Raw genomic sequence first — 25601 nt, forward strand, 5'->3', positions numbered from 1 at the left:
TTTAACAAGTGTTTACTGAACAAAGTCTGGAGGTGAACTAACTACACAAGACGCTATACAGGCTTATATACCCGAGTGGTTACTACTGGTACTACAGTATACAGGGGCTTCAAAAACATAGTTCCTCTTAAAGGTACATACACTACAGTTGTCCTTTTTATTTTCTTTTGCTCGCTGCTTTCTGAGACTTTGCTGATTTGGGCTTGGCCTTGGGTTTTTCCACCTTCTTGGCCGCCTTCACCTTTCTGCCTGTGGCCTTCTTGGGGCTCTTGGGCTTCTTCACCACCACCTTCTTCCCAGCCGCCGCTTTCGCTGTCTTTTTAGACGTTGCTGCCTTCTTGGTGATTGTTTTCTTGGCTGCTGGTTTCTTGGCTGGAGATTTCTTGGCTGCTGGTTTCTTGGCTGGAGATTTCTTGGCTGCTGGTTTCTTGGCTGGAGATTTCTTGGCTGCTGGTTTCTTGGCTGGAGATTTCTTGGCTGCTGGTTTCTTGGCTGGAGATTTCTTGGCTGCTGGTTTCTTGGCTGGAGATTTCTTGGCTGCCGGTTTCTTTACTGCAGATTTCTTGGCTGCTGGTTTCTTCACCTTCTTTCCCTCTTTCCGCTGGGATTCCTTCTTAGCAAGCCTGAAGGAACCCGTGGCGCCCGTGCCCTTGTTCTGCTCCAGGGAGCCGTTTCCCACTTTCATCTTGATACTTAACCTGATCTGGGACCGAAGCTTCAGCACGTCGACGCCGTTGGCAGCCAGAGCCTTCTTTATCGCAACCAGGGACATCCCCTTGCGATCGCTGCCACTCGCCACAACCTTGAGTTTCTGTTCGCCCAACGTGGGACCGGCTGGCTTGGAGTGGGGAGCCGCCTTCTTCTTCTTGCTGGGAGCCTTGGTTTGAGCGGCGGCAGCAGGAGGAGCCATTTTGGCGGCTGCAGTCTCGGTCATGTCGGCGACTCTGTAGAAAATCTCTCTGACAGTCAGAGCTGGGTCAGAAATGAAACGAGAGGCGGCGGCACAGAGCAACTTAAAGGCAGCGAGCGGACGGGGCGGAGACATCCTGCTGTCAGCTCCCGGCCCCTCCAGCCTCTCTCTGTTTCTCTCTCCTCATTAACTCTCCGATTACAATTAAACTCGGGCACTCCACATTCCCAGATTGGTCTCTTTCTGTCTCGAAGACCGGGATGTTTGCTGTCGAGAAAGTTTCATCAGAATTCAAGACAGCAATTTCGATTTAAAACCGTTTCTTTGCTGCACTGATCGCGCTCTCTCACCCGATCGCGGACATGTTCACTGTTTTTCGACTGAAATTTGAAATCAACTAAAACTTCACATTTAATTCCCACATCAGGGGGGAGCAGGGCGATCCTATGACAGGGAAATCTTTGAATTTTACACAAGAGGGTCTCTGAAATCCGGCGATGAGAGCGGGCACACAAACACAGTGACATTAGTCTAACCCGCCCGCCCCTTTAACACACTCTCGCTGACACAATGTTCACTCTGCTCATTCACAGCACAATCTGTTCCCAGATTTACAGTTCACAGGACAGGTTTTCCTCTCCGCTCGGCCTGTGCTGCCGATTCTCGGGGTTACTTGGAGTTTCCCAGCTCAGTCACTGTTAAACACTCTTGAGGCCGGCGCTCCTCACAGTGTCTGTTCCCCAGATTGAGGGGCAGGAGCCAATCACAGCTCTGGCTGTGTTCACCCATATCTGGTTTGAAGGTATTATATTGTTCGCAGGCAGGAATAAGTTTGATTTATATGAAAATAGAAATGATGATCTCACCGCCTCTCCCTCCCCAAAACTGAGGAACAGAACAGAGCAACTGGTGTCCTGTGCATTCCATTCTCAACACCCAGAGACAGCAACCAGAGAGAGAGAGACAGAGAGACTGTATCAGTCTGAATGGTCGTACTCTGAGCCAAGCGGTCCACGCAGTCTGTTACCGAGATTTCGGGGCAGGAACGTGTCACAGTTTGGCTGTGTGGATCCTAGCCTGCTTTTAGATGATAGTATTATTCACAGAAATAGTGAGACATTCTGTTCACCACACATGCCTTGAACTTGGTTTCAATAGACCGAAAACTGAGAGGTTCAGCGTCGATCCAGATATAACAGGCAGGGCTGGGGGATAGAGGGACTGGGGATTGATCCTGTACACAAGGCACAGAGAAAGACACAGGGGGTGACAGTCACACAGGCCCGGGAACTTGTCTGGTATCTGTCGCCTACTCACCCACCGGAGACAGGCAGAGACTGATTAAACTCCCCGCTCAGCAGCAGTTCAGTGTCAGAGATTGACAGAACCTGTTCCTCTCCATCCTTCCATACAGTATGGGGAAACAAATCGCTCTGAGGGACAGGATTCGCATCACTCTCACACTCACCGGCAGCAACTGACGTGTGTCCAGGGTTGCTTTCCCCTCTCCTAATATCTCCTTATCTGTCTCGGTGACAATGTTTCTTTGATAACGCTCCTTTCAAGCTCATTGGGACGATTTATTAATTTAAATGTGCTATATAAGTTCAAAGTGTTTTTTTTGCTGTTGCTTCTTTTAATTTGCGTCAGGAGAGAGGTCTGAGCATGCGTGATAAACACTTGCCTGCTCCTCCCCCTCTCTCCACACTGTTTAAAGCGACAGGGAGGATCCTGCAAGCTCCCCTCCCCAAGCTCTGCCAGCGGGGGCCGTTTCCTCTGTGCTCGGCTGAAGATCGCTGACCACATCAGGGAGTGGAGATAGCACGGGCCCGAGTAAGGGAACAAACAGCAGCCTCCTCACAGCAGCACATCGCACTAGGACTGTGTCCGCAGATGGGCTTTGTGTCGGGTAAGTTCAGCGGCAGTCGGGGCTGTTTGTACGAGACAGATTGAAGCAGGAAATATTTCCGGAACATGGAGTGAGTGGGGGAAGGGAGAGGCCATTCTCGGGCTGTGTGTGTACAGTGTAAGGTAACATAGGAAGTAAATCACCTCGCTGCAGTCATCAGCGAACATCCCCATTTCTGACCTCTTGTTGGAGGGAAGGTCGTTGATGAAGCAGCTGAAGATGGTTGGGCCTAGGACACTGCCCTGAGGAACTCCTGCAGCGATGTCTTGGGGCTGAGATGATTGACCTTCAATCACCACAGCCAATCTTCCTTTGTGCTAGGTATGACTCCAGCCAGTGGAGGTTCCTCCCCCCCCACCGATTCTCATTGACTTCAGTTTTACTAGGGCTCCTTGATGCCACAGTTGGTCAAATGCAGCCTTGATGCCGAGGGCAGTCACTCTCACCTCCCCTCACCTCCCCTTCACCTGACGAAGGAGCAGCGCTCCGAAAGCTTGTGATTTCAAATAAAACTGTTGGACTATAACCTGGTGTTGTGTGACTTCTTACATTTGCCCCTCACCTCTGGTATTCAGCTCCTTTGTCCATGTTTGGACCAAGGCTGTAATGAGGTTGGGAGCCGAACTGTCTTGGCGGAACCCAAACTGGGCATCATTGAGCAGGTTATTGGTGAGTAAGTGCTGCTTGATAGCACTGTCGATGAGACCTTCTATCACTTTGCTGATCATTGAGGGTAGACTGATGGGGCGGTAATTGGCCAGGTTAGATTTGTCCTGCTTTTTGTGGACAGGACATACCTGGGCAGTTTTCCACATTGTCGGATAGATGCCAGCGTTGTAGCTGTACTGGAACAGCTTGGCTAGAGGCGCGGCTAGTTGTCAGGTGTTTGCTGTATCCAGTATGCTCAACCCTTTCTTGAAATCAGGTGGAGTGAATGGAATGGGCTGGTGGAACAGGCCGGAGGGGCTGAATGGCCTCCTCCTGACAATATGTTCCGATGTAGTCCTCCCACCACTGGGAGCGATAGTGATGCGTTCGTGCGACATCGCTCTCCCGCGCAGGTGCAGTACCACTCCCTTTCTCTCTCCCGCGCAGGCGCTGTGACGCAGACTTGCACTCCCGCGCAGGCGCAGTGCCGCTCCTTGCACTCCGGCGCAGGCGCAGTGCCACTCCCTTACTCTTTCCCGCGCAGGCGCAGTGCCGCTCCCTTTCTCTCTTCCATGCAGGCGCAGTGCCGCTCCTTGCACTCCGGCGCAGGCACAGTTCCACTCCCTTACGCACTCCCGCGCAGGCGCAGTGCCGCTCCCTTTTTCTTTCTCTCTCTCTCGCAGGCGCAGTGGCGCTCCCTTGCTCTCTCTATCTCTCTCTCTCCCGCGCAGGCGCAGTGCCGCTCCCCTGCCCTCCCGTGCAGGCGCAGTGCCGCTCCCTTTCTCGCCCTCCGGCACAGGCGCAGTGCCGTCCCTTTCTCTCTCTCTCTCCCGCGCAGGCGCAGTGCTGCTCCCCTGCTGATCATGGGTTTGATGTGTGCTGGGCCGGTCAGAAACAGGCTTGTTGCCCGGGTTACAGGGCCTGTTCTGTGACTGAGGGAACTCGGCTCCATTCAGCACCCGGCCCGACAACGGCTGCTCAGCCCTGAGTTTAGATCACAGCGAGGGAGGGTCACAGGGTCACCGCTCCGGGCAGTAACTCCGCACAGAAAATGGCGCATTTCCGCCCAGAGCAGTGAGAATGGGGGAGTCTCAGGAGGCCGGAAATTTAGTGAGGAAAATCTCCAAACTAAGCACACAGCCCCGCAACTGGGGATCTGAGGAAAATCTCCAAACTACACACACAGCCCCGCAACTGGGGATCTAAGGAAAATCTCCAAACTAAACACACAGCCCCGCAACTGGGGATCTGAGGAAAATCTCCAAACTAAACACACAGCCCCGCAACTGGGGATCTAAGGAAAATCTCCAAACTAAACACACAGCCCCGCAACTGGGGATCTGAGGAAAATCTCCAAACTACACACACAGCCCCGCAACTGGGGATCTGAGGAAAATCCCCAAACTAAACACACAGCCCCGCAACTGGGGATCTGAGGAAAATCTCCAAACTAAACACACAGCCCCGCAACTGGGGATCTGAGGAAAATCTCCAAACTAAACACACAGCCCCGCAACTGGGGATCTGAGGAAAATCTCCAAACTAAACACACAGCCCCGCAACTGGGGATCTGAGGAAAATCTCCAAACTAAACACACAGCCCCGCAACTGGGGATCTGAGGAAAATCTCCAAACTAAACACACAGCCCCGCAACTGGGGATCTGAGGAAAATCTCCAAACTAAACACACAGCCCCGCAACTGGGGATCTGAGGAAAATCTCCAAACTAAACACACAGCCCCGCAACTGGGGATCTGAGGAAAATCTCCAAACTAAACACACAGCCCCGCAACTGGGGATCTGAGGAAAATCTCCAAACTAAACAAACAGCCCCGCAACTGGGGATCTGAGGAAAGGCACAAAATCAAACAAATACTCGGCCTTGAAATTGAATTATTAGTAAGCTGATTAAAAGTCTACATTATATTATTTCACGTTTTCAATATTGTTCTTATTTTCTGCTTTGCCACAATTAGATGTCCCGGTGAGAGATGGTGTGATTGAGGAAGGTGCTCAGCTCGAAGTAAACAGGGATTGTAGACTGAGGAACAACAGCAGGTGAACCAGCACAGGATTGTGAGAGCACCAACCGGAGAGAACCCTTCCGATTCAAAGAGCTTCCAGAGATCGACTGTGGAACAAGGTCAAAGAGAATGTCCCATTGACTCAGATACACACTGGTCCTGGTGATGGACTGGGGAGAAAGGTCAGAGAGAGTCCCATTGACTCAGATACACACTGGTCCTGGAGATGGACTGGGGAGAAAGGTCAGAGAGAGTCCCATTGACTCAGATACACACTGGCCCTGGAGATGGACTGGGGAGAAAGGTCAGAGAGAGTCCCATTGACTCAGATACACACTGGTCCGGGAGATGGACTGGGGAGAATGGTCAGAGAGAGTCCCATTGACTCAGATACACACTGGTCCTGGAGATGGACTGGGGAGAAAGGTCAGAGTCCCATTGACTCCGATACACACTGGTCCTGGAGATGCACTGGGGGGAAAGGTCAGAGAGAGTCCCATTGACTCAGATACACACTAGTCCTGGAGATGGACTGGGGAGAAAGGTCAGAGAGAGTCCCATTGACTCAGATACACACTGGTCCTGGAGATGGACTGGGGTGAAAGGTCAGAGAGAGTCCCATTGACTCAGATACAAACTGGTCCTGGAGATGGACTGGGGAAATAGGTCAGAGAGAGTCCCATTGACTCAGATACACACTGGTCCTGGAGATGGACTGTGGAGAAAGGTCAGAGAGAGTCCCATTGACTCAGATACACACTGGTCCTGGAGATGGACTGGGGAGAAAGGTCAGAGGGAGTCCCATTGACTCAGATACACACTGGTCCTGGAGATGGACTGGGGAGAAAGGTCAGAGAGAGTCCCATTGACTCAGACACACACGTCCTGGAGATGGACGCTCCCGCACTCGCCCCCTGACCCTCCCGCACTCGCCCCCTGACCCTCCCGCACTCGCCCCCTGACCCTCCCGCACTCGCCCCCTGACCCTCCCGCACTCGCCCCCTGACCCTCCCGCACTCGCCCCCTGACCCTCCCGCACTCGCCCCCTGACCCTCCCGCACTCGCCCCCTGACCCTCCCGCACTCGCCCCCTGACCCTCCCGCACTCGCCCCCTGACCCTCCCGCACTCGCCCCCTGACCCTCCCGCACTCGCCCCCTGACCCTCCCGCACTCGCCCCCTGACCCTCCCGCACTCGCCCCCTGACCCTCCCGCACGCGCCCCCTGACCCTCCCGCACACGCCCCGACCCTCCCGCACGCGCCCCCTGACCCTCCCGCACGCGCCCCCTGACCCTCCCGCACGCGCCCCCTGACCCACCCGCACGCGCCCTCTGACCCCCCCGCACGCGCCCCCTGACCCCCCCGCACGCGCCCCCTGACCCCCCCGCACGCGCCCCCTGACCCCCCCGCACGCGCCCCCTGACCCCCCCGCACGCGCCCCCTGACCCCCCCGCACGCGCCCACTGACCCCCCCGCACGCGCCCCGACCCCCCCGCACGCGCCCCCTGACACCCCGGCACGCGCCCCCTGACCCCCCCGGCACGCGCCCCCTGACCCCCCCGCACGCGCCCCCTGACCCCCCCGCACGCGCCCCCTGACCCCCCCCCCGCACGCGCCCCCTGACCCCCCCGCACGCGCCCCCTGACCCACCCCGCTCGCGCCCCCTGACCCTCCCGCACTCGCCCTGATGGGACTCTTCTCAAGTACACCATGCGGTGCAATAAAACACCCCCAGAATCAAGGCCGTGCTCCTGGGGAAGGTGATCAGGCCACAGGAACCAGTACAAGTGAATAAAGTCAGGGTCAAGGCCCTGCTCCTGGGGAAGGTGATCAGGCCCCAGGAACCAGTACAAGTGAAGCGACTCCTTCTCCCGGAGACTTATTAAACGTGAATACGCCAAGAGTTGACCAAAAATCAGGTTAGTAATATTAATCAAGGAGTCAATTTCTGCTATAAGGAGGGATGATACCTTAGCAGGTTCCTCTAATGAGGCCATATGGGTAGAACTTAAAAACAAGAATGGATTAGGAAAAAAAGGGAGGCTTTTTGCAGATACAAAGGACTAAAAACACTGGAAGCCCTAGAGGAGAATAGAAAGTGCAGGGGGGGTACTTAAAAAAGAAATTAGGAGAACGAAGAGGGGCCATGAAAAAACACTGGCAGGCTGATATACCTATCAATTCCTCCAATAAAAGGCGAAGAGTTACGAAGGTGACTAAAGGTTTTTATTGACTAAATAACAGCCCACTCTCGTGGGTGATCCGATCCAAGCAGGAGGAATACCAGCCAGTCGCTCACCTTTATACCTGGCCTGGTGGGTGGAGCCAAGGCGGAGTCGGCAGTGGTCATCCCAGGTATAGCAGTGTGGCAAGAGGCGACCTCGTACCGTGATACAATAGTGGTCAGTGATACAGTTATAACGAACAGTGGTGAACAGTGCTAACTACTAACAGTGATACGATAGTGAACGTGGTTTACCACATTCACCCCTTGTTTAGAATTAAGTCCGGCGGGGTGAAGTGTACTACCAATTCTGGTAGGTCAGTCTGTCCGGAGGCTTCGTAAGCCTCTCCGATCGCCGCAGCGGTGGTGTTGCCTTATCCGGTGCTGGTGCCTTATCCGGTGTTGATGCTGGTGTTTGCGTGGTCGGCGAGGGCTCGTGGGGTTCCGGCATGCCGTCTACCTGGACTGAGGTTGGGGGGGGTGGTGGCGGTGTTTCCGGATCGGCTGAGGGTGCGAGGTCTCGTAGGGAGACAGTGTCCTCCCGCCCGTCTGGGTACGCCACGTAGGCGTACTGGGGGTTGGCGTGCAGGAGGTTCACCCTCTCGACCAGGGGGTCCGTTTTATGGGTCCTCACGTGTTTCCGCAGCCAGACCGGCCCCGGGGCGGTCAGCCAGGTTGGTAGAGTGGTTCCCGTAGTCGACTTCCTGGGGAAAACGAACATTCGTTCATGGGGGGTGGTGTTAGTGGCCGTGCAAAGTAATGACCGGATGGAGTGCAGCGCTGTCGGGAGGACTTCTTGCCAGCGGGAGGTTGGGAGGCCCTTAGACTTTAAGGCTAAGAGGACGGCCTTCCATACCGTCGCGTTCTCTCTTTCCACCTGACCGTTACCTCTGGGGTTGTAGCTGGTGGTCCTGCTTGCTGCAATACCTCTCTCTAGGAGGAATTGCCGGAGTTCCTCGCTCATGAAGGAGGAGCCCCGGTCGCTGTGTATATAGTTCGGGAACCCGAACAAGGCGAAGAGGGCATTCAGGCACTTAATGACCGTGCTACTGGTCATGTCGGGGCAGGGGAAGGCAAAGGGGAAACGGGAGTACTCATCAACGATGTTGAGGAAGTACACATTACGGTCAGAGGACGGGAGGGGCCCCTTAAAGTCGATGCTCAGGCGCTCGAAGGGGCGGGTGGCCTTGATCAGGCTTGCTCGGTCCGGCCTATAGAAGTGCGGTTTGCACTCCGCACAGGTCTGGCAGTTCCTGGTCATGGTCCTGACCTCCTCGATGGAGTAGGTCAGGTTGCGGGCCTTAATGAAATGGTAGAGTCTGGTGACTCCGGGGTGGCAGAGCTGGTCGTGGAGGGTCTGAAGCCTATCGATATGCGCGCTGGCGCATGTCATTCGTGAAAGGGCATCAGGGGATTCGTTCAGCTTGCCTGGCCGGTACAAGATCTCATAATCGTAGGTGGAGAGCTCGATTCTCCATCTCAAAATCTTGTCATTCTTGATTTTGCCCTTCAGCTTGTTATTAAACATGAAAGCCACCGAACGCTGGTCGGTGAGGAGGGTAAATCGTTTGCCTGCCAGGTAGTGCCTCCAGCGCCGTACTGCCTCCACGATCGCCTGGGCCTCTTTCTCGACCGACGAATGTCGGATCTCGGGGCCCTGTAGGGTCCTTGAGAAGAAGGCCACTGGCCTCCCCTCCTGGTTTAGGGTGGCGGCTAAGGCGAAGTCGGAGGCGTCGCTCTCCACCTGAAAGGGGATGGACTCGTCCACTGCGTGCATCGTGGCCTTGGCTATGTCTCCCTTAATGAGGGAGAAGGCCGCGCACGCCTCCTCCGTGAGGGGGAAGGAAGTGGCTTTCAGGAGGGGTCTGGCTTTGTCCGCGTAATTGGGTACCCATTGGGCATAGTAGGCGAAAAGCCCCAGGGTTCTCCTAAGTGCTTTAGGGCAGTGGGGGAGGGGTAGCTCCATGAGGGGGCGCATTCTTTCTGGGTCGGGGCCGATGATTCCGTTCTCCACTACGCAGCCGAGGATGGCAAGGCGCGTGGTGTTAAACACGCATTTCTCCTTATTGTAGGTGAGGTTCAGCCGTTGGGCCGTACGGAGGAATTTCTCCAGATTCGCGTCATGTTCCTGCTGGTCGCGGCCGCAGATAGTGACATTATCTAGGTAGGGGAATGTAGCCTGCAGTTCGTTCTGGTCAACCATCTGGTCCATCTCCCTTTGGAAGACCGAGACCCCATTAGTGACACCGAAGGGGACCCTAAGGAAGTGGTATAGGCGCCCATTCGCCTCGAAGGCGGTATACTGGCGGTCCTCAGGGTGGATAGGGAGTTGGTGGTAGGCCGACTTCAGGTCGATGGTCGAGAATACTTTATACTGTGCAATCTGATTGACCATGTCAGATATGCGGGGGAGGGGGTATGCGTCCAGCTGGGTATATCTGTTTATGGTCTGGCTGTAGTCGATGACCAGGCGGTTTTTATCGCCGGTCTTTACGACTACGACCTGGGCACGCCAGGGGCTGCTGCTCCCCTCGATAATGCCCTCTTTCAGGAGGCGCCGCACCTCAGAGCTAATGAAGGCTCTGTCCCCGGCGCTATACCGCCTGCTTTTGGTAGCGACGGGTTTGCAGTCAGGGGTAAGGTTAGCAAACAGAGAGGGTGGCGGGACCTTGAGGGTGGAGAGGCTGCAGGTGTTACGCGGTGGGCGGTTTAACGTTTGCTGGTTGTTGACTGTGAGTGGGGGGAGGGGTCCACCGTATGCTAGGGTTACGCTTTGGAGGTGGGATTGGAAGTCCAGCCCTAGTAGGACGGCAGCGCAGAGATGGGGGAGGACGAGGAGTTTAAAGTTTTTATACTCCGTGCCCTTAACCGACAGGGTCACGACACAGTAGCCGCTGATGTCCGTGGCGTGGGACCTCGATGCCATCGAGATTCGGCTGCGCGTTGGTAGGACAGAGAGGGAGTAGTGGCTCACCGTGTCTGGGTGGATGAAGCTCTCCGTGCTTCCGCTGTCGAACAGGCAGGTCGTGGCGTGGCCGTTCACTTTGATGTCCATCATTGACTTGGACAGATGGTGCGGGCGGGCTTGGTCCAGGGTGACGGAAGCTAGTGTGTAGCTGAGCGAGTCGTTGTCATCTGCGGGCGAGGCGGTCGGGCGTGGTGAGTAAAATGGCGTCTCCCACGAGGTAGGGCCCCATGAGGCACTATTGGGGTCGGTTGCCTTAATCAAAGATGGCCGCCCCATGACTCATGTGTGGGGATGCTGGCCTCAGTTGCCCTAAACAAAGATGGCCGCCCCCATGACTCATGTGTGGGGATGCTGGCCTCAGTTGCCCTAAACGAAGATGGCCGCCCCCATAGTTCGCATGCGGCACTGCTGGCCTCTGAGGATCCGCTCCTGCAGGCCTTGGAGAAGTGGCCTTTCTTCAGGCAGGTTTTACATATGGAGTTCTTGGCTGGGCAGCGCGACCTCGGGTGCTTCTCCTGGCCACAAAAAAAACAGCCGGCGGCCCGATCGCGGATGCCCGATGTCGGGGCCGGTGCCGGGGGTGGCGGGGCCGGTCGGGTCCGGGACGCCGACGCAGAGGTAGGTCCCGGGGGCGGCGCTGGGAAGGGTGCTGTGGTAGGGGTCGGGCCCGAGTCCCAGGGTCGCGAGCAGTACCTGGTGAATGCTTCCTGATCTTGGTGGGCCACTTCCAGGGAGATAGCGAGGGCTTCAGCTTTTTCCATGCTGAGGTCTTTAGCTTCCAGCAGTCTTTGCCGTGAGTACTCGGACCGTAGGCCTTTCAGGAATGCGTCGCGGATATTATCTTCAGTATTTTCGGCTGCCGACACCGATTTAAAGTCACAGTTCCTGGCGAGTGCATATAGCGCCTGTGAGAATTCGGCTACTGATTCTCCTGGCTGTTGCGGCCGTGATCTTAGGAGGTGCCTAGCGTACATGTAGTTTACCGGGGTCCGGTACTTCTGTTTCAGCAGGTTGATGGCGGTCTCGTAGGTAGTCATGTCCTCGATGAGAGTGTATACTCTCGGGCTCAGTTGTGCCTGCAGGACACTTAGTTTGGATGCCTGAGGGACGCTGGATTCTCTCAGGTATGATTCGAAGCAGACCAGCCAGTGTTTAAAGTCTGCGGCTGAGTTTGCTGCTCGTGGGTTCAGGTCCAGGTACGGCGGTCTGAGGGCTCGCAGCCAAGCTGGCTGGTGTGGCTGTGCTCCTGGGAGCTGCGCTGGTGGCTCCTCCGCCGGTTGTGACTCGTTGTCGGACATCATTAAATTTAGTCAATAAAATTGATATACCTATCAATTCCTCCAATAAAAGGCGAAGAGTTACGAAGGTGACTAAAGGTTTTTATTGACTAAATAACAGCCCACTCTCGTGGGTGATCCGATCCAAGCAGGAGGAATACCAGCCAGTCGCTCACCTTTATACCTGGCCTGGTGGGTGGAGCCAAGGCGGAGTCGGCAGTGGTCATCCCAGGTATAGCAGTGTGGCAAGAGGCGACCTCGTACCGTGATACAATAGTAGTCAGTGATACAGTTATAACGAACAGTGGTGAACAGTGCTAACTACTAACAGTGATACGATAGTGAACGTGGTTTACCACACAGGCAAAATAAAGGAAAATCCCAAGGTGTTTTATTAGTATATTAAGGGCAAGAGGATAACCAGGGAAAGAGTAGAGCCCATTAGGGACCAAAGTGGCAATCTGTGTGTAGAGCCAGAAGATGAAGGTGAGGTTTTAAATTAATATTTTGCATCTGTGTTCACTATGGAGAACGACGATGCAGGCATAGAAATCAGGCAGGGGGGATTGTGATATACTTGTACAAATTAGTATTGAGAGGGAGGAGGTACTAGTGGTTTTAGCAGGCTTAAAAGTGGATAAACCCCCAGGCCCAGACGAGATGTATCCCAGGCTGCTGTTTGAGGCAAGGGAGGAGATTGCAGGGGCTCTGACACAAATTTTCAGAACCTCTCTGGCCATAGTGGAGGTGCCGGAGGACTGGAGGACAGCTAACGTAGTACCATTATTCAACAAGGGTAGTAGGGATAAACCAGGGAATTACAGGCCAGTGAGCCTAACATCAGTGGTAGGGAAATTATTGGAAAAAATTCTGAGGGACAGAATTAGTCTCCACTTAGAGAGGCAAGGATTAATCAAGGATAGTCAGCATGGCTTTGTCAGGGGGAGATCATGTCTAACCAATTTGATTGAATTTTGAGAGGGGGTGACTAGGTGTGTGGATGAGGGTAGTGCAGTTGATGTAGTCTACATGGACTTTAGTAAGGCTTTTGACAAAGTCCCACATGGGAGATTGGTCAAGAAGGTAAGAACCCATGGGATCCAGGGCAATTTGGCACATTGGATCCAAAATTGGCTTAGTGGCAGGAGGTAGAGGGTGATGGTTGAAGGTTGTTTTTGTGACTGGAAGCCTGTGTCCAGTGGTGTACCGCAGGGATCGGTGCTGGGTCCTTTGCTGTTTGTCGTGTACATTAATGATTTAGATATGAATGTAGGCGGTATGATCAGTAAGTTCGCAGATGACACAAAAATTGGTGGAGTGGTAAATAGCAAGGAGAGAAGCCTCAGGCTACAGGACGATATAGACGGGTTGGTCAGATGGGCAGAACAGTGGCAAATGGAATTTAACCCTGAAAAGTGTGAGGTGATGCATTTTGGGAGGACTAACAAGGCAAGGGAATACACAATGAATGGTAGGACCCTAGGAAGGACAGAGGATCAGAGGGACCTTGGTGTGCATGTACATAGATCCCTGAAGGCAGCAGGACAGGTGGATAAGGTGGTTAAAAAGGCATATGGGATACTTGGTTTCAATAGCCGAGGCATAGAATATAAGAGCAGGGAGGTTATGATGGAGCTGTACAAAATGCTAGTTAGGCCACAGCTGGAGTACTGTGTGCAGTTCTGGTAGCCACAATATAGGAAGGATGCGATTGCATTGGAGAGGGTGCAGAGGAGATTCACCAGGATGTTACCTGGGCTGGAGCGCTTCAGATATGAAGAGAGGCTGGACAGGCTGGGGTTGTTTTCGTTAGAGCAGAGAAGGCTGAGGGGGGACCTGATTGAGGTGTACAAAATTATGAGGGTTATAGATAGGGGAGATAGAAAGGAACTTTTTCCCTTAGTAGAGGGGTCAATAACCAGGGGGCATAGTTTCAAAGTAAGGGGCAGGAGGTTTCGAGGGGATTTGAGGAAAAACTTTTTCACCCAGAGGGTGGTTGGAATCTGGAACTCACTGCCTGAAAGGGTGGTAGAGGCAGGAACCCTCACAACATTCAAGAAGCATTTAGATGAGCACTTGAAACACCATAGCATACAAGGCTATGGACCAAGTGCTGGAAAATGGGATTAGAATAGTCAGGGCTTGATGGACGGCGCAGACACGATGGGCCGAAGGGCCTCTTTCTGTGCTGTATAACTCTATCGGCTGAAAATTCAGTAGCCTTAGCGCCTCATTTGAGGCGCTAGAGGGCCTTGCGCCGGAGTTATGGCCAGTAGTGAAATTCCCTGGGGCCCTAAATCGGCGTTGCTCCGGTAGCGCTGCGCCGGCACCGATGACGTCATCGGTGTGCGCAGCGTCCCGGTTGCCGTGGTAACCCGCCCGAACTCCGAAATTGAGTTGCGGCCGCCTCGCCCGTGGCAGCTGCAACCAGCGTTTTGTCAGAGGTGCCTTACTGCAGTTAGCGCCGGCGCATTAAAGGCCCCGCGGCGGCCGGCCGCTTTCCCGCCGGCCGCCTGCCCGCAGCTCCCTCCCCAGACTTCTCTCCCACCCCCCCCCGGAACAGATGCAAGCCCGGCACTTGTCCGAGGTGCCGGGCTCATTTTTAAGCAGATTTGCGCGGGCCGCGGCCGGGTGCAGGCAGCTCCTCCTTAACGGAAGGAGGAGGCCTGCACTTCCCCAGCCTGCCGCACCGCATCGGGTGCCGCAGCGCCGGAATTCCGGCGCGAAACGGCAGTTAGCGCCCTTTTCCAGGCGCTAAGACCCTTCAGTAGCGCCGGCAGCCGTTTGGGCGCGGCGCCACTGAATTTTTGGCGCGCGCAGGGGACTTAGCGCCTGCACTAATTTCCAGCGCTAAAGCCCTGGCTAAGCCAAAACCCAATTTTTAGCCCTATGACTCTAACTCTGAGCCGAAGTTCCTCGAGCTGCAGACACTTCTGGTCACCACACTTTAGGAAGGATGTGAAGGCCCTTGAGAGGGTGCAGAGGAGATTTACCAGAATGGTTCCGGGGATGGGGGATCTTAGCTCCAAGGACAGGTTGGAGAAGCTGGATTTGTTTTCATTAGGGCAAAGGAGGTTGTGGTGTGATTTGACAGAGGTGTACAAGATTATGATGGGTTTGGATAGGCTAGACGGTGAAAGGCTGTTCCCACTAGTTGATGGTACAAGGACTAGGGGACACAGAATTAAGCTTTTGGTCAAGAGATACAGGGGGGATGTGAGGAAAAACTTTTTTACGCAGCGAGTGATGAGGACCTGGAACTCGCTGCCGACGGAAGTGGTGGAAGCGGAGACACTCAATGTTTTCAAGGGGAGACTGGATCAGCACTTGAGGGAAATAAACTTGCAGGGCTACGGGGATAGAGCGGGGGAGTGGGACTGACTGGATTGTATACAGAGAGCTGGCACGGACTCGATGGGCCGAATGGCCTCCTTCTGTGCCTCTATGACTCTATGTGGTTGCTGTGGATCACACTGGGGTCCACCAGCTCCCACATGCTACAGCTGCAACACATCACCTGCCCGGCCATCTCTATTGTATTTTATTTAACTAATTAGGTTTTCAAGTTTTGAAATACCCAATTGTCTATTAATAGTTTTTAATCTAGGTAATAATCTTGTTTAATTTATAACATTTAGCTATATGCTTTAGGTCTTTACTGTAACTTAGCCCACAGTCCTAATTAAACCCGAGTTGTTTATATTTTTTCACGTATCAAGCAGCACCTCTTACCCCCACCTCATCGAATTCGCTCACTCACCCAATTCCCGAGTTAAGTACTCTGTAGAAGCCGTACTCCGTAGAACTGGACTCCGTGCTACTTACCTCCCAAACATTTCTCCTTCCGCACTCAAAAGGCCGATGAATTTCAGGTCCTGGTGAATGGAGTGACTCTCTGAGATCTCGATGTGAAGTTTGGTTTGAGTTTCCCCGTCTGTCAATCCTGCCCTTCTCACAGCCGGTGAAAGGAGTTTCCAAAAGCCATCACTGAGAGTCCAGGACAGAAATTGACAACATTCTCCCCCAGCAACAATTCTCTTGTCCTCACCCAATCACGTTCCCTTAGCAACAAGGTATTGAAACTTCTTTTATACATTCTCGCAAAATATTACACACAGGTGTCTTCACCCAATCTCGCTCCCCCAGCAACAACTCCCCGGTCCTCACAGGATACTAGTTTGGCAACATAAAATGAGATGGAACCTTCCAGAACTTTGGGCACTTTTTAATGGTTAATTACAAAATGGGCAGTTTTGCAGCTACCAATTACTGTAACTCATCAATACACACAATTCTGATTCATCGGCTTTGCATCATAGAATAGTAGAATTACATTAATACATCCAAAGGGCTTCCAGCAAATAGTTTGCAGAAGGCTGCACCACTGAATAAATATGAAATATTTAGTGTTTCCCACATTCAATAACTGTTCATTTTATTTTGCCTCATTTGAACACATTAATCTGACTGGCTGAAGGGCACTGATGTAATTTGATTGGAGGCCTTCTATCAATTATCTTGCCTACCCTCAATCTGGCAAGAAACTACTTAAAAATGTCGACTATTCCTCAATTCAATTAATGTCCAGCACAATGGTTTTAATGGGAACAGTCACAAACAGTTAATTCCTGCCTCTTGCCCACAACAGCACTTAGACACACTATGGGGAATCCTCATGGGGCAAAGATGGAAGCTTTGTGAATTTAACACAAAATGAGGGCAGCGAATGTTGTAAAGCCTAAGGGGGAATTACAGGTTGTGTCCCGAGCTGAGCCGCCCCCTCTTAAGCTGAGTTTGTTTGTCTTGTTTCTTATTTACAAGTTCACTTCTTACAATACATTCTTTAATTCTTTATGTTGCTGCTTTAAGCTATATAATTTTCACCCTAACAGATATGTACTTGAAGTGCCGTAACCTACAAGGCTGCGGACCAAGTGCTGGAAAGGGGGATTAGGGAGGATAGCTCTTTGTCGGCCGGCACGGACAAGATGGGCCGAATGGCCTCCTTCTGTGCTGTAATTTTCTATGATTCTATGATTCATTGATCATCCCATTCCCAAGCTGACTCTGTGTTAACACCTCAGACGAGCCGTCCCACGTAGAGTGACTCCCTCAACCTGTTCTCCCGGTTACAGAACCAGTTTGTCTCTCTCAGGAATGCCCAAGGCTCTGTTGTCTGGGCACCAACTCACTCGTGACCTCACATGTTGCCAACAAGTCTGCTGCCTGAGCAGTTTGCAGTGTTATTAGGTCTGTGGGTCTCTTAGCAACCACCTCCCTTATCTAGGCAAAGGGCCCAACTCCTGACTTTGGCTGTTATCATTCCAAACTTCAGCATTCTCTGTCTTTTAGCTTCAATCTGTCTGTGTCCACCCAGTGACAACACTGAGCCCCTCCCTCCAACCACTGACACTCGCCCTCTTGCTGAGAAAGAAAGACTTGCATTTATATAGCGCCTTTCACAACCTCAGGATGTCCCAGAGCGCTTTACAGCCAATGAAGATCTTCTGAAGTATAGTCACTGTTGTAATGTAGGAAACGCAGCAGCCAATTGGTGCACAGCAAGCTCCCACAAACAGCAATGTGACAATGACCAGATAATCTATTTCAGTGATGTTGATTGAGGGATAAATATTGGCCCCAGGACACCGGGGAGAACTCCCCTGCTCTTCTTCAATGTAGTGCCATGGGATCTTTTACATCCACCTGAAAGAGCAGACGGGGGCCTCGGTTTAACATCTCATCCGAAAGACGGCACCTCTGACAGCGCAGCACTCTCTCAGTACTGGAGTGTCAGCCTAGATTTTTATGCTCAAGTCTCTGGACTGGGACTTGAACCCACGACCTTCTGACTCAGAGGTGAGAGTGCTGCCCACTGAGCTAAAGTGCCTGGAGCTAAGCCAGCTGGGATACTTGACATAGGATTACATCAGATATACGGCACAGAAACAGGCCATTCGGCCCAACCAGTCCATGCCGGTGTTTATGCTCCACTCGAGCCTCCTCCCGTCTTTCCTCATCTAAATCTATCAGCATAACCCTCGATTCCCTTCTCCCTCATATGCTTGTCTAGCCTCCCCTTAAATGCATCGATACGATTCGCTTCAACCACTCCCTGTGGCAGCGAGTTCCACATTCTCACCACTCTCTGGGTAAAGAAGTTTCTTCTGAATTCCCCATTGGATTTCTTGGTGACTATCTTATATTGATGGCCTCTAGTTATGCTCTTCCCCACAAGTGGAAACATTCTCTCTGTATCCACTCTATCAACATTTTTCATAATTTTAAAGACCTCTATTAGGTCACCCCTCAGCCTTCTGTTTTCAAGAGAAAAGAGACCCAGCCTGTTCATCCTTTCCAGATATGTATACCCTCGCATTTCTGGTATCATCCTTGTAAATCTTCTCTGCACCCTCTCCAGTGTCTCTATATCCTTTTTATAATATGGCGACCAGAACTGTACGCAGTACTCTAAGTGTGGTCTAACCAAGGTTCGATACAGGTTTAGCATAACTTCACTACTTTTCAATTCTATCCCTCTAGAAATAAACCATAGTGCTTGGTTTGCTTTTTTATGGCCTTGATAACCTGTGTCACAACTTTTAGTGATTTGTGTATTTGTACTCCGAGATCCCTTTGTTCCTCTACCCCACCTCGACTCGCACCCTCCAAGTGATAAGTGACCTCCCCATTCTTCCTACCAAAATGTAATACCTCACATTTATCTGTTCAGCCTTGGTCAGTCTGCAAAAACTCTGAATTGTTTAATAATGAAATCAGGGAGTCAAAAAGCTGAGGTGAGGCAGTTTAAAAAGACAGTCCCTGACCAGAGATTGCTGGATGCTGACACTCGGTGCTCACGAGGATAGAATGTCCCATTCCCCAGGCACGGACATCCAGCACCTCGATCACAGCAACAATTCACAAAACAATGGCAATATAACTTGGAGCAGAGACGGTTAAGTGGAGCTGTGATCGAGGTGCTCAAAATTATGAGGGGCTTTGATCGAGCAAACAAGGAGAAGCTGTTGTCACTGGCAGGAGGGTCGGTAACGAGAGGACACAGATTTCAGATAATTGGCAAAAGAATCTAGAGAGGAAATGAGACTTTTTTTTTTTACACAGCGAATTGTGATGATCTGGAATGCACTGCCTGAATGGGAGGTGGAAGCAGATTCAATAGTAACTTTCAAAAGGGAATTGGATAAATACTAAAGGCAGAAATTTGCAGGGCTGTGGGGAAAGAGCAGGGCAGTGGGACTAATTGCATCGCTCTTTCAGAGAGCCAGCACCAGAACGATGGGCCGAAAGGCATCCCACTGTGCTCTATGATTCTATAACATCAGCTTCTCTCTGCTCACTAGTACTGAGAGAACAGGGAATAATCTTTAAATCCAGCCCAGTTATTGGAGGCTCTTAACATTAACAAGCCCCAGTTGCCTGAATTAACATGGTTCAGTCCTGGATGTGATTGAAGGCATCGGAAACAGTGGAATCGACCCACCGCAGTCACACTGTGGACACTCTGGTGTGTCAGCAGGTGGGATACACCAGGGAATCCCTTTCCACACACTGAGGTTGACTCTAATGATCGGGAGTCCCAGGGTTTCGGACACCAGATAATCAAGCTCACAAGAACACAAATTGTCTCTCCAGGATTTATTAAGAGCGCTGCATAACACAGATCGGGTGATAATTCCCTCAATCTGGAGAATAGAAGTACAGTGGATTCGCGCGCGATCTTCTCGAGTCTGTTCCAACTGACAATGGCTTAAGTGGCCTGTTCTTATACACAAGCTTGGTTACAGCTCAGGAAATGGGATTGTTTGGACCCGTCTGTTGACCGCCTCCTGAACTCCTGCTAATTCAGGGAATTTAGTCCATCTGTGACCAGACTATAACCACAAGCCCGTCTGGTTATCACACCTATACGGTCCGTGAGGTTATTATTAGATTCACACCCAGACGTTGTGCCTTTACTTGTCTGGCACTTCATCCCATAACACGGGTACAGGGGCTCAGTAATGTTTCATTCATCAGAACAACAACAACTTGTATTTATATAGCACCTTTAATATAGTAAAATGTCCCAAAGCGCTGCACAGGAGTATTTTGAGTCAAAAAACTTGACACCGATCCACATAAGGATAAATTAGGGCAGGTGACCAAAAGCTTGGTCGAAGAGGTAGGTTTTAAGGAGCGTCTTAAAGGGGGAAAGTTGAGTCGTTGAGTATATTCAAGGCTGAGATCGATAGATCCTTGGACTCTGGGGGAATCAAGGGATATGGAGATCGGGCGGGAAAGTGGAGTTGAGGTCGATGATCAGCCATGATCTTATTGAATGGTGGAGCAGGCTCGAGGGGCCGTATGGCCCACTCCTGCTCCTATTTCTTATGTTCTTATGAAAGAGAGGTAGCGAGCTGGGCAGGTTTAGGCAGGGAATTCCAGAGCTTAGGGCCTAGGCAACAGAAGGCACGGCCACCAGTGGTGGAGCGATTAAAATCAGGGATGCACAAGAGGCCAGAATTGGAAGAGCACAGATATCTTGGATGGTTGTGGGGCTGGAGGAGATTACAGAGAAAGGGAGGGGCGAGGCCATGGAGGGATTTGAAAACAAGGATGAGAATTTTGAAATCGAGGCATTGCTGAACCGGGAGCCAATGTAGGTCAGCGAGCACAGGGGTGATGGGTGAACGGGACTTGACGCGAGTTAGGACACGGGCAGCCAAGTTTTGGATGACCTCACGTTTACGTAGGGGTCAAAGACAAAGTACAACAGCATATGGGTCAGCTTAACAGAATCTCATCATATTTATGGGGCCATCAATATAAAATAGTCTCTGATAGATTACGTAGGGAATTCAGGAGCAATGTCTTTACCCAGAGAATGGTGAGAATGGGGAACTTGCTACCACAGGGAGTGGTTGAGGTGAACAGCACAGATGCATTTATGGGGAAGCCACATGAGGGAGAAAGGAATGGGAGATGTTAATCGGGTTAATTGAAGTAGGGTGGGTGTGGGGCATAAACACTGGCATGGACCAGTTGGGCCGAATGGCCTGTTTCTGTGCTGTACATTCTATGTAACACCATGAACAGTCAAATCAAGGGAATCATCAGCACAACAGTCTTAAAGATTAAACAGCAGTACAAGAATTTATAAAGCATTCATCCATTCCATGTTCATGTCACCCCAGCTGTCCGCAGGGCCCTGCGCTACAGAACAATGTGAGCTCGCTGGTGTCTCTTCAGATCCTTCGGCCATTTAAAGCTCTTACCACAGTCAGAACATTTACATGGTCTCTCATCAGTCATGAACTCGCTGGTGTGCCAGCAGGTAGGGTGAACGAGTGAATCCCTTCCCACACACGGAGCAGGTGAACAGCTTCTCCCCAGTGTGAGTACGCTGGTGTCCCTTCAGATCTCCGGACCTTTTAAACCTCTTCCCACAGTCAGAACATTTAAATGGTCTCTCCCCAGTGTGAACTCGCTGGTGTGCCGTCAAATTGCTGGAGCTTTCAAACCTCTTCCCACAGTCAGAACATTTAAATGGCCTCTCTCCAGTGTGAACTTGCCCGTGTGCTAACAGGTTGGATGACTTAGTGAATCCCTTCCCACACACGGAGCAGGTGAACGGCCTCTCCCCAGTGTGAACTTGCCCGTGTGCTAACAGGTTGGATGACTTAGTGAATCCCTTCCCACACACGGAGCAGGTGAACAGCTTCTCCCCAGTGTGAGTACGCTGGTGTCCCTTCAGATCTCCGGACCTTTTAAACCTCTTCCCACAGTCAGAACATTTAAACGGCCTCTCTCCAGTGTGAACTTGTCCGTGTGCCAACAGGTGGGATGACTGAGTGAATCCCTTCCCACACACGGAGCAGATGAAAGGCCTTTCATTAGTGTGAACTCGTTGGTGTCTCAGCAGGTTGGATGAGCAGGTGAATCGCATCCCACACACGGAGCAGGTGAATGGCCTCTCCCCAGTGTGAACTCGCTGGTGTTCGAGCAGAGTTGAGGACTGAGTGAATCCCTTCCCACACACGGAGCAGGTGAACGGTCTCTCTCCAGTGTGAACTCGCTCGTGTGCCAACAGGTTGAATGACTGAGTGAATCCCTTCCCACACGCGGAGCAGGTGAAAGGCCTTTCATTAGCGTGAACTCGTTGGTGTCTCAGCAGTTTGGATGAGCATATGAATCGCATCCCACACACGGAGCAGGTGAACGGCCTCTTCCCAGTGTGAACTCGCTGGTGTTCGAGCAGAGTGGAGGACTGAGTGAATCCCTTCCCACACACGGAGCAGGTGAATGGACTGTCCCCGGGTTGACTGTGCGGATGAACTTCTGACATAGACGGGGAACTGAATCCATTCCCACCATCCCCACCTTTACCCGGTTTCTCCCCGGTGTGACGGTGCACGTGTCTCGCCAGGTCAGGCGATCGGCTGAAGGCGAGTCCACACACGGAACACGTGTGCGGTTTGTCTGCGCTGTGATCCCTGCTCTCGTCTTCCATGTGCAAAGGCCGATGATATTCAAGTCCTGATAAATTGAGCGACTCTGTCAGATCTTGACGTGATGTTTGGTCTGAGTTTCCTGCCTGTAAATGCTCCACTTCTAAAACCCTGTAAAAGGAGTTTAGAAAGAGGTAAGCGGGAGAATGTTGTCTCATGTCGCCCTTTCCCAACCCAGGGGCAGTGAAGCTGATTTTCAGGCCCCAGCTGCTGCACAGGTTGGTTGAAAGGATCAACAGTAATGGCGGCTGCAATCCCCGCAAGCCCCCGTGCTCCAGAAAGCGCTCCGGCCGCCGCGCTGAGTTGTGGCTGACACCACGCAGCGCCCCATGGCCCCGCCCTCTCCTGCTCCACAGGCGCCCGGCCCGCACCGCACATGCTCAGCACACACCCTGGGCCCCTGTCAATCATCCTCCCCCGTGCCTGCGCACTGGGCCCGAGCTCCAGGCTGCCGCGCGGGGCTTTCTTTGTAAAGTCGGTGTTGGTGAAGAGCCGCAATCAGTGAGGGAAAGTGAGTTTTCCCCCAGATCCGATTGAGATCAGAGGAGGGGAGAGAATAAAGGGGAATCCAAGCCTGAGAGTCTGAGGGCTCCGCAGGCACCGAATGGAGCGACTTCACTTGGGCGGAGCCGGAGAGCGCCTCAGGGGCACGTGACCACGGGCAGCGGGCGTGATTGACGTGTCCGCTGACCAATAGGGAGAGAGATCGCGGGAGCAGTGGGCGGGTGACGCGAACTGGGACGTCTTGATGTCATAACGTCAATAGAACGTGTTCTGCTGATTGGTCCATATCAATGATTTGGACTGGAATGTAGGAAGTATGATTAAGAAGTTTGCAGATGATGCAAAAGTTGGCCGTGTGGTTGATGAAGAAGAAAGCTGCAGACTGCAGGAAGATATCAATGGGCTGGTCAGGTGGGCAGAACAGTGGCAAATGGAATTCAATCTGGAGAAGTGTGAGGTGATGCATTTGGGGAGGGCTAACAAGGCAAGGGAATACACTATAAATGGTAGGACACTGAGAAGTGCAGAGGATCAGAGGGACCTTGGAGTGCATGTCCACAGATCCCTGAAGGTAGCAGGACAGGTAGATAAGGTGGTTAAGGCGGCACACGGGATACTTGCCTTTATTAGCCGAGGCATAGAATATAAGAGCAGGGAGGTTATGCTTGAACTGTATAAAACACTAGTTAGGCCGCAGCTAGAATACTGCGTGCAGTTCTGGTCACCACATTACAGGAAGGGTGTGATTGCACTCGAGAGGGCGCAGAGGAGATTATTTTAAATTCGTTTTTGGGATGTGGGTGTCGCTGGCAAGGCCAGCATTTATTGCCCATCTCTAATTGCCCTTGAGAAGGTGGTGGTGAGCCACCTCCTTGAACCGCTGCAGTCCGTGTGGTGAAGGTACTCCCACAGTGCTGTTAGGGAGGGAGTTCCAGGATTTTGACCCAGCGACGATGAAGGATCGGCCGATATACTTCTAAGTCAGGATGGTGTGTGACTTGGAGGGGAGCTTGGAGGTGGTGGTGTTCCCATGCGCCTGCTGCCCTTGTCCTTCTCGGTGGAAGAGGTCGTGGGTTTGGGAGGTGCTGCCGAAGAAGCCTTGGCGAGTTGCTGCAGTCATCGCCACTTGGTTCTTCTGAGTGCGGGAGGCTGGGGGGGGGGGGGTCAAGGTTGACTGACATTCTGTGCTGACCCTTGACCTCCCTTTCCCCCGCTCCCCAGTGCAGACCAGGATAGGTTGCACATTCCAGCTGCACACAGTGGGGGTGCTCAGATGATCCGGGCCTGGGATGCAGTTGGGGAGACTGCAGTCAGCCTCAGTGTCTGCTGTGACTCAGTGGGGAGCTCACTCACCTCTGGGTCAGAAGGTTATGGGTTCAAAGTCTCACTCCAGAGACTCGAGCACATAAAGCTCTGGGGAGACTGAAGTCAGTCTCAGTGTCCGCTGTGGCTCAGTGGACAGCTCACTCGCCTCTGAGTCAGAAGGTTGTGGGTTCAAGTCCCACTCCAGAGACTCGAGCACATAAAGCTAGGCTGACACTCCAGTGCAGTACTGAGGGAGTGCTGTACTGTCGGAGGTGCCGTCTTTCGGATGAGATGTTAAACCGAGGCCCCGTCCGTTCTCTCAGGTGGACGTAAAAGGTCCCATGACACTATTTCGAAGAAGAGCAGGGGGAGTTCTCCCCAGTGTCCTGGCCAATATTTATCCCTCAACCAACATAACAAAAACATGATCACATTACTGTTTGCGGGAATTGGCTGCCGCGTTTCCCATATTACGACACTCCGAAAGTACCTTCATTGGCTGTAAAGCGCTTTGGAGATGTCCAGTGGTCGTGAAGGGCGCTATATAAATGCAAGTCTTTCTTTCCTTTTTTCTTTCAGTGCCCTGGGCACCAGGTACCGATCACTGTCCAGTCACCCCCAGCAGCAAAGGCCGGGTCTGCAAAGGGGGCTTGATTTCGTGGGTGATGCCCCCCAAGGTTGAATAGGTGGCCAACAATCACTGCAACCAGTGACTGTGGAACTGTATCCCAGTGCCTACCTGCCCTTTACAATCGAGGGGGTGAAACTTGAATGACAGTTAATAAAACTAAAAATCACAATTTATCTCACGCATGTAACTGAGTCAAATGTTCCAAGGCACCTCACAGGAGTGTTAGCAAACACAATCTGACCCCGAGACACATAAGGAGATATTCGGCAAATCACCAAAAGCTGGGTCAGAGAAACCGGTTTGAAGGAGTGTCTTTAAGCAGCAAAGAGAGGCGGAGAGGTTTAGGGAGGGAATTCCAGAGCTTAAGGCCGAGGGAGGTAGGCCTCAGTGTGGCGCGAGCGGCGGCGGGAAACGCGAGCGGCGAGGCGTTAAAAGGCCCCCAGAGACCAGGTAAGTTTACCAATCTCCGAACTCAGAGGGAAGCAGAGAAGTAAAAAGTAATCGAAGTGTGACATCACTAGAAAGCATGTAAGTGATTGGTTGGTGAGTATTTCTCTCTTTTTTAAACTTTAACTCTGTGGTTTATAGTTTCTAAAGTCTCTGCAGTGTAGCGGGGACTGTTTGTAAACCAGGGCCCTTAAATATACCATTTATCTGTAGTGTAATTGGTGGGATTGATTTGATTTAATTT

General features: G+C 52.2%; 1 protein-coding gene across 1 annotated transcript; it reads right to left on the reverse strand.

Annotated features, from left to right (window-relative positions):
- On the reverse strand, positions 1-1251 carry LOC147084116 (uncharacterized). Its single transcript, XM_085979881.1, has one exon. The coding sequence runs from the start codon at positions 1043-1045 to the stop codon at positions 158-160; it is 888 nt and encodes a 295-aa protein (XP_085836007.1). The 5' UTR covers positions 1046-1251; the 3' UTR covers positions 1-157.
- Positions 1252-25601: the final 24350 nt, after the last annotated feature.

The sequence above is a fragment of the Somniosus microcephalus genome, unplaced genomic scaffold (genome assembly GCF_052327205.1).
Source record: "Somniosus microcephalus isolate GS21.2 unplaced genomic scaffold, FLI_Smic_1.0 scaffold2, whole genome shotgun sequence".
In the NCBI taxonomy this organism is placed as follows: domain Eukaryota; kingdom Metazoa; phylum Chordata; class Chondrichthyes; order Squaliformes; family Somniosidae; genus Somniosus; species Somniosus microcephalus.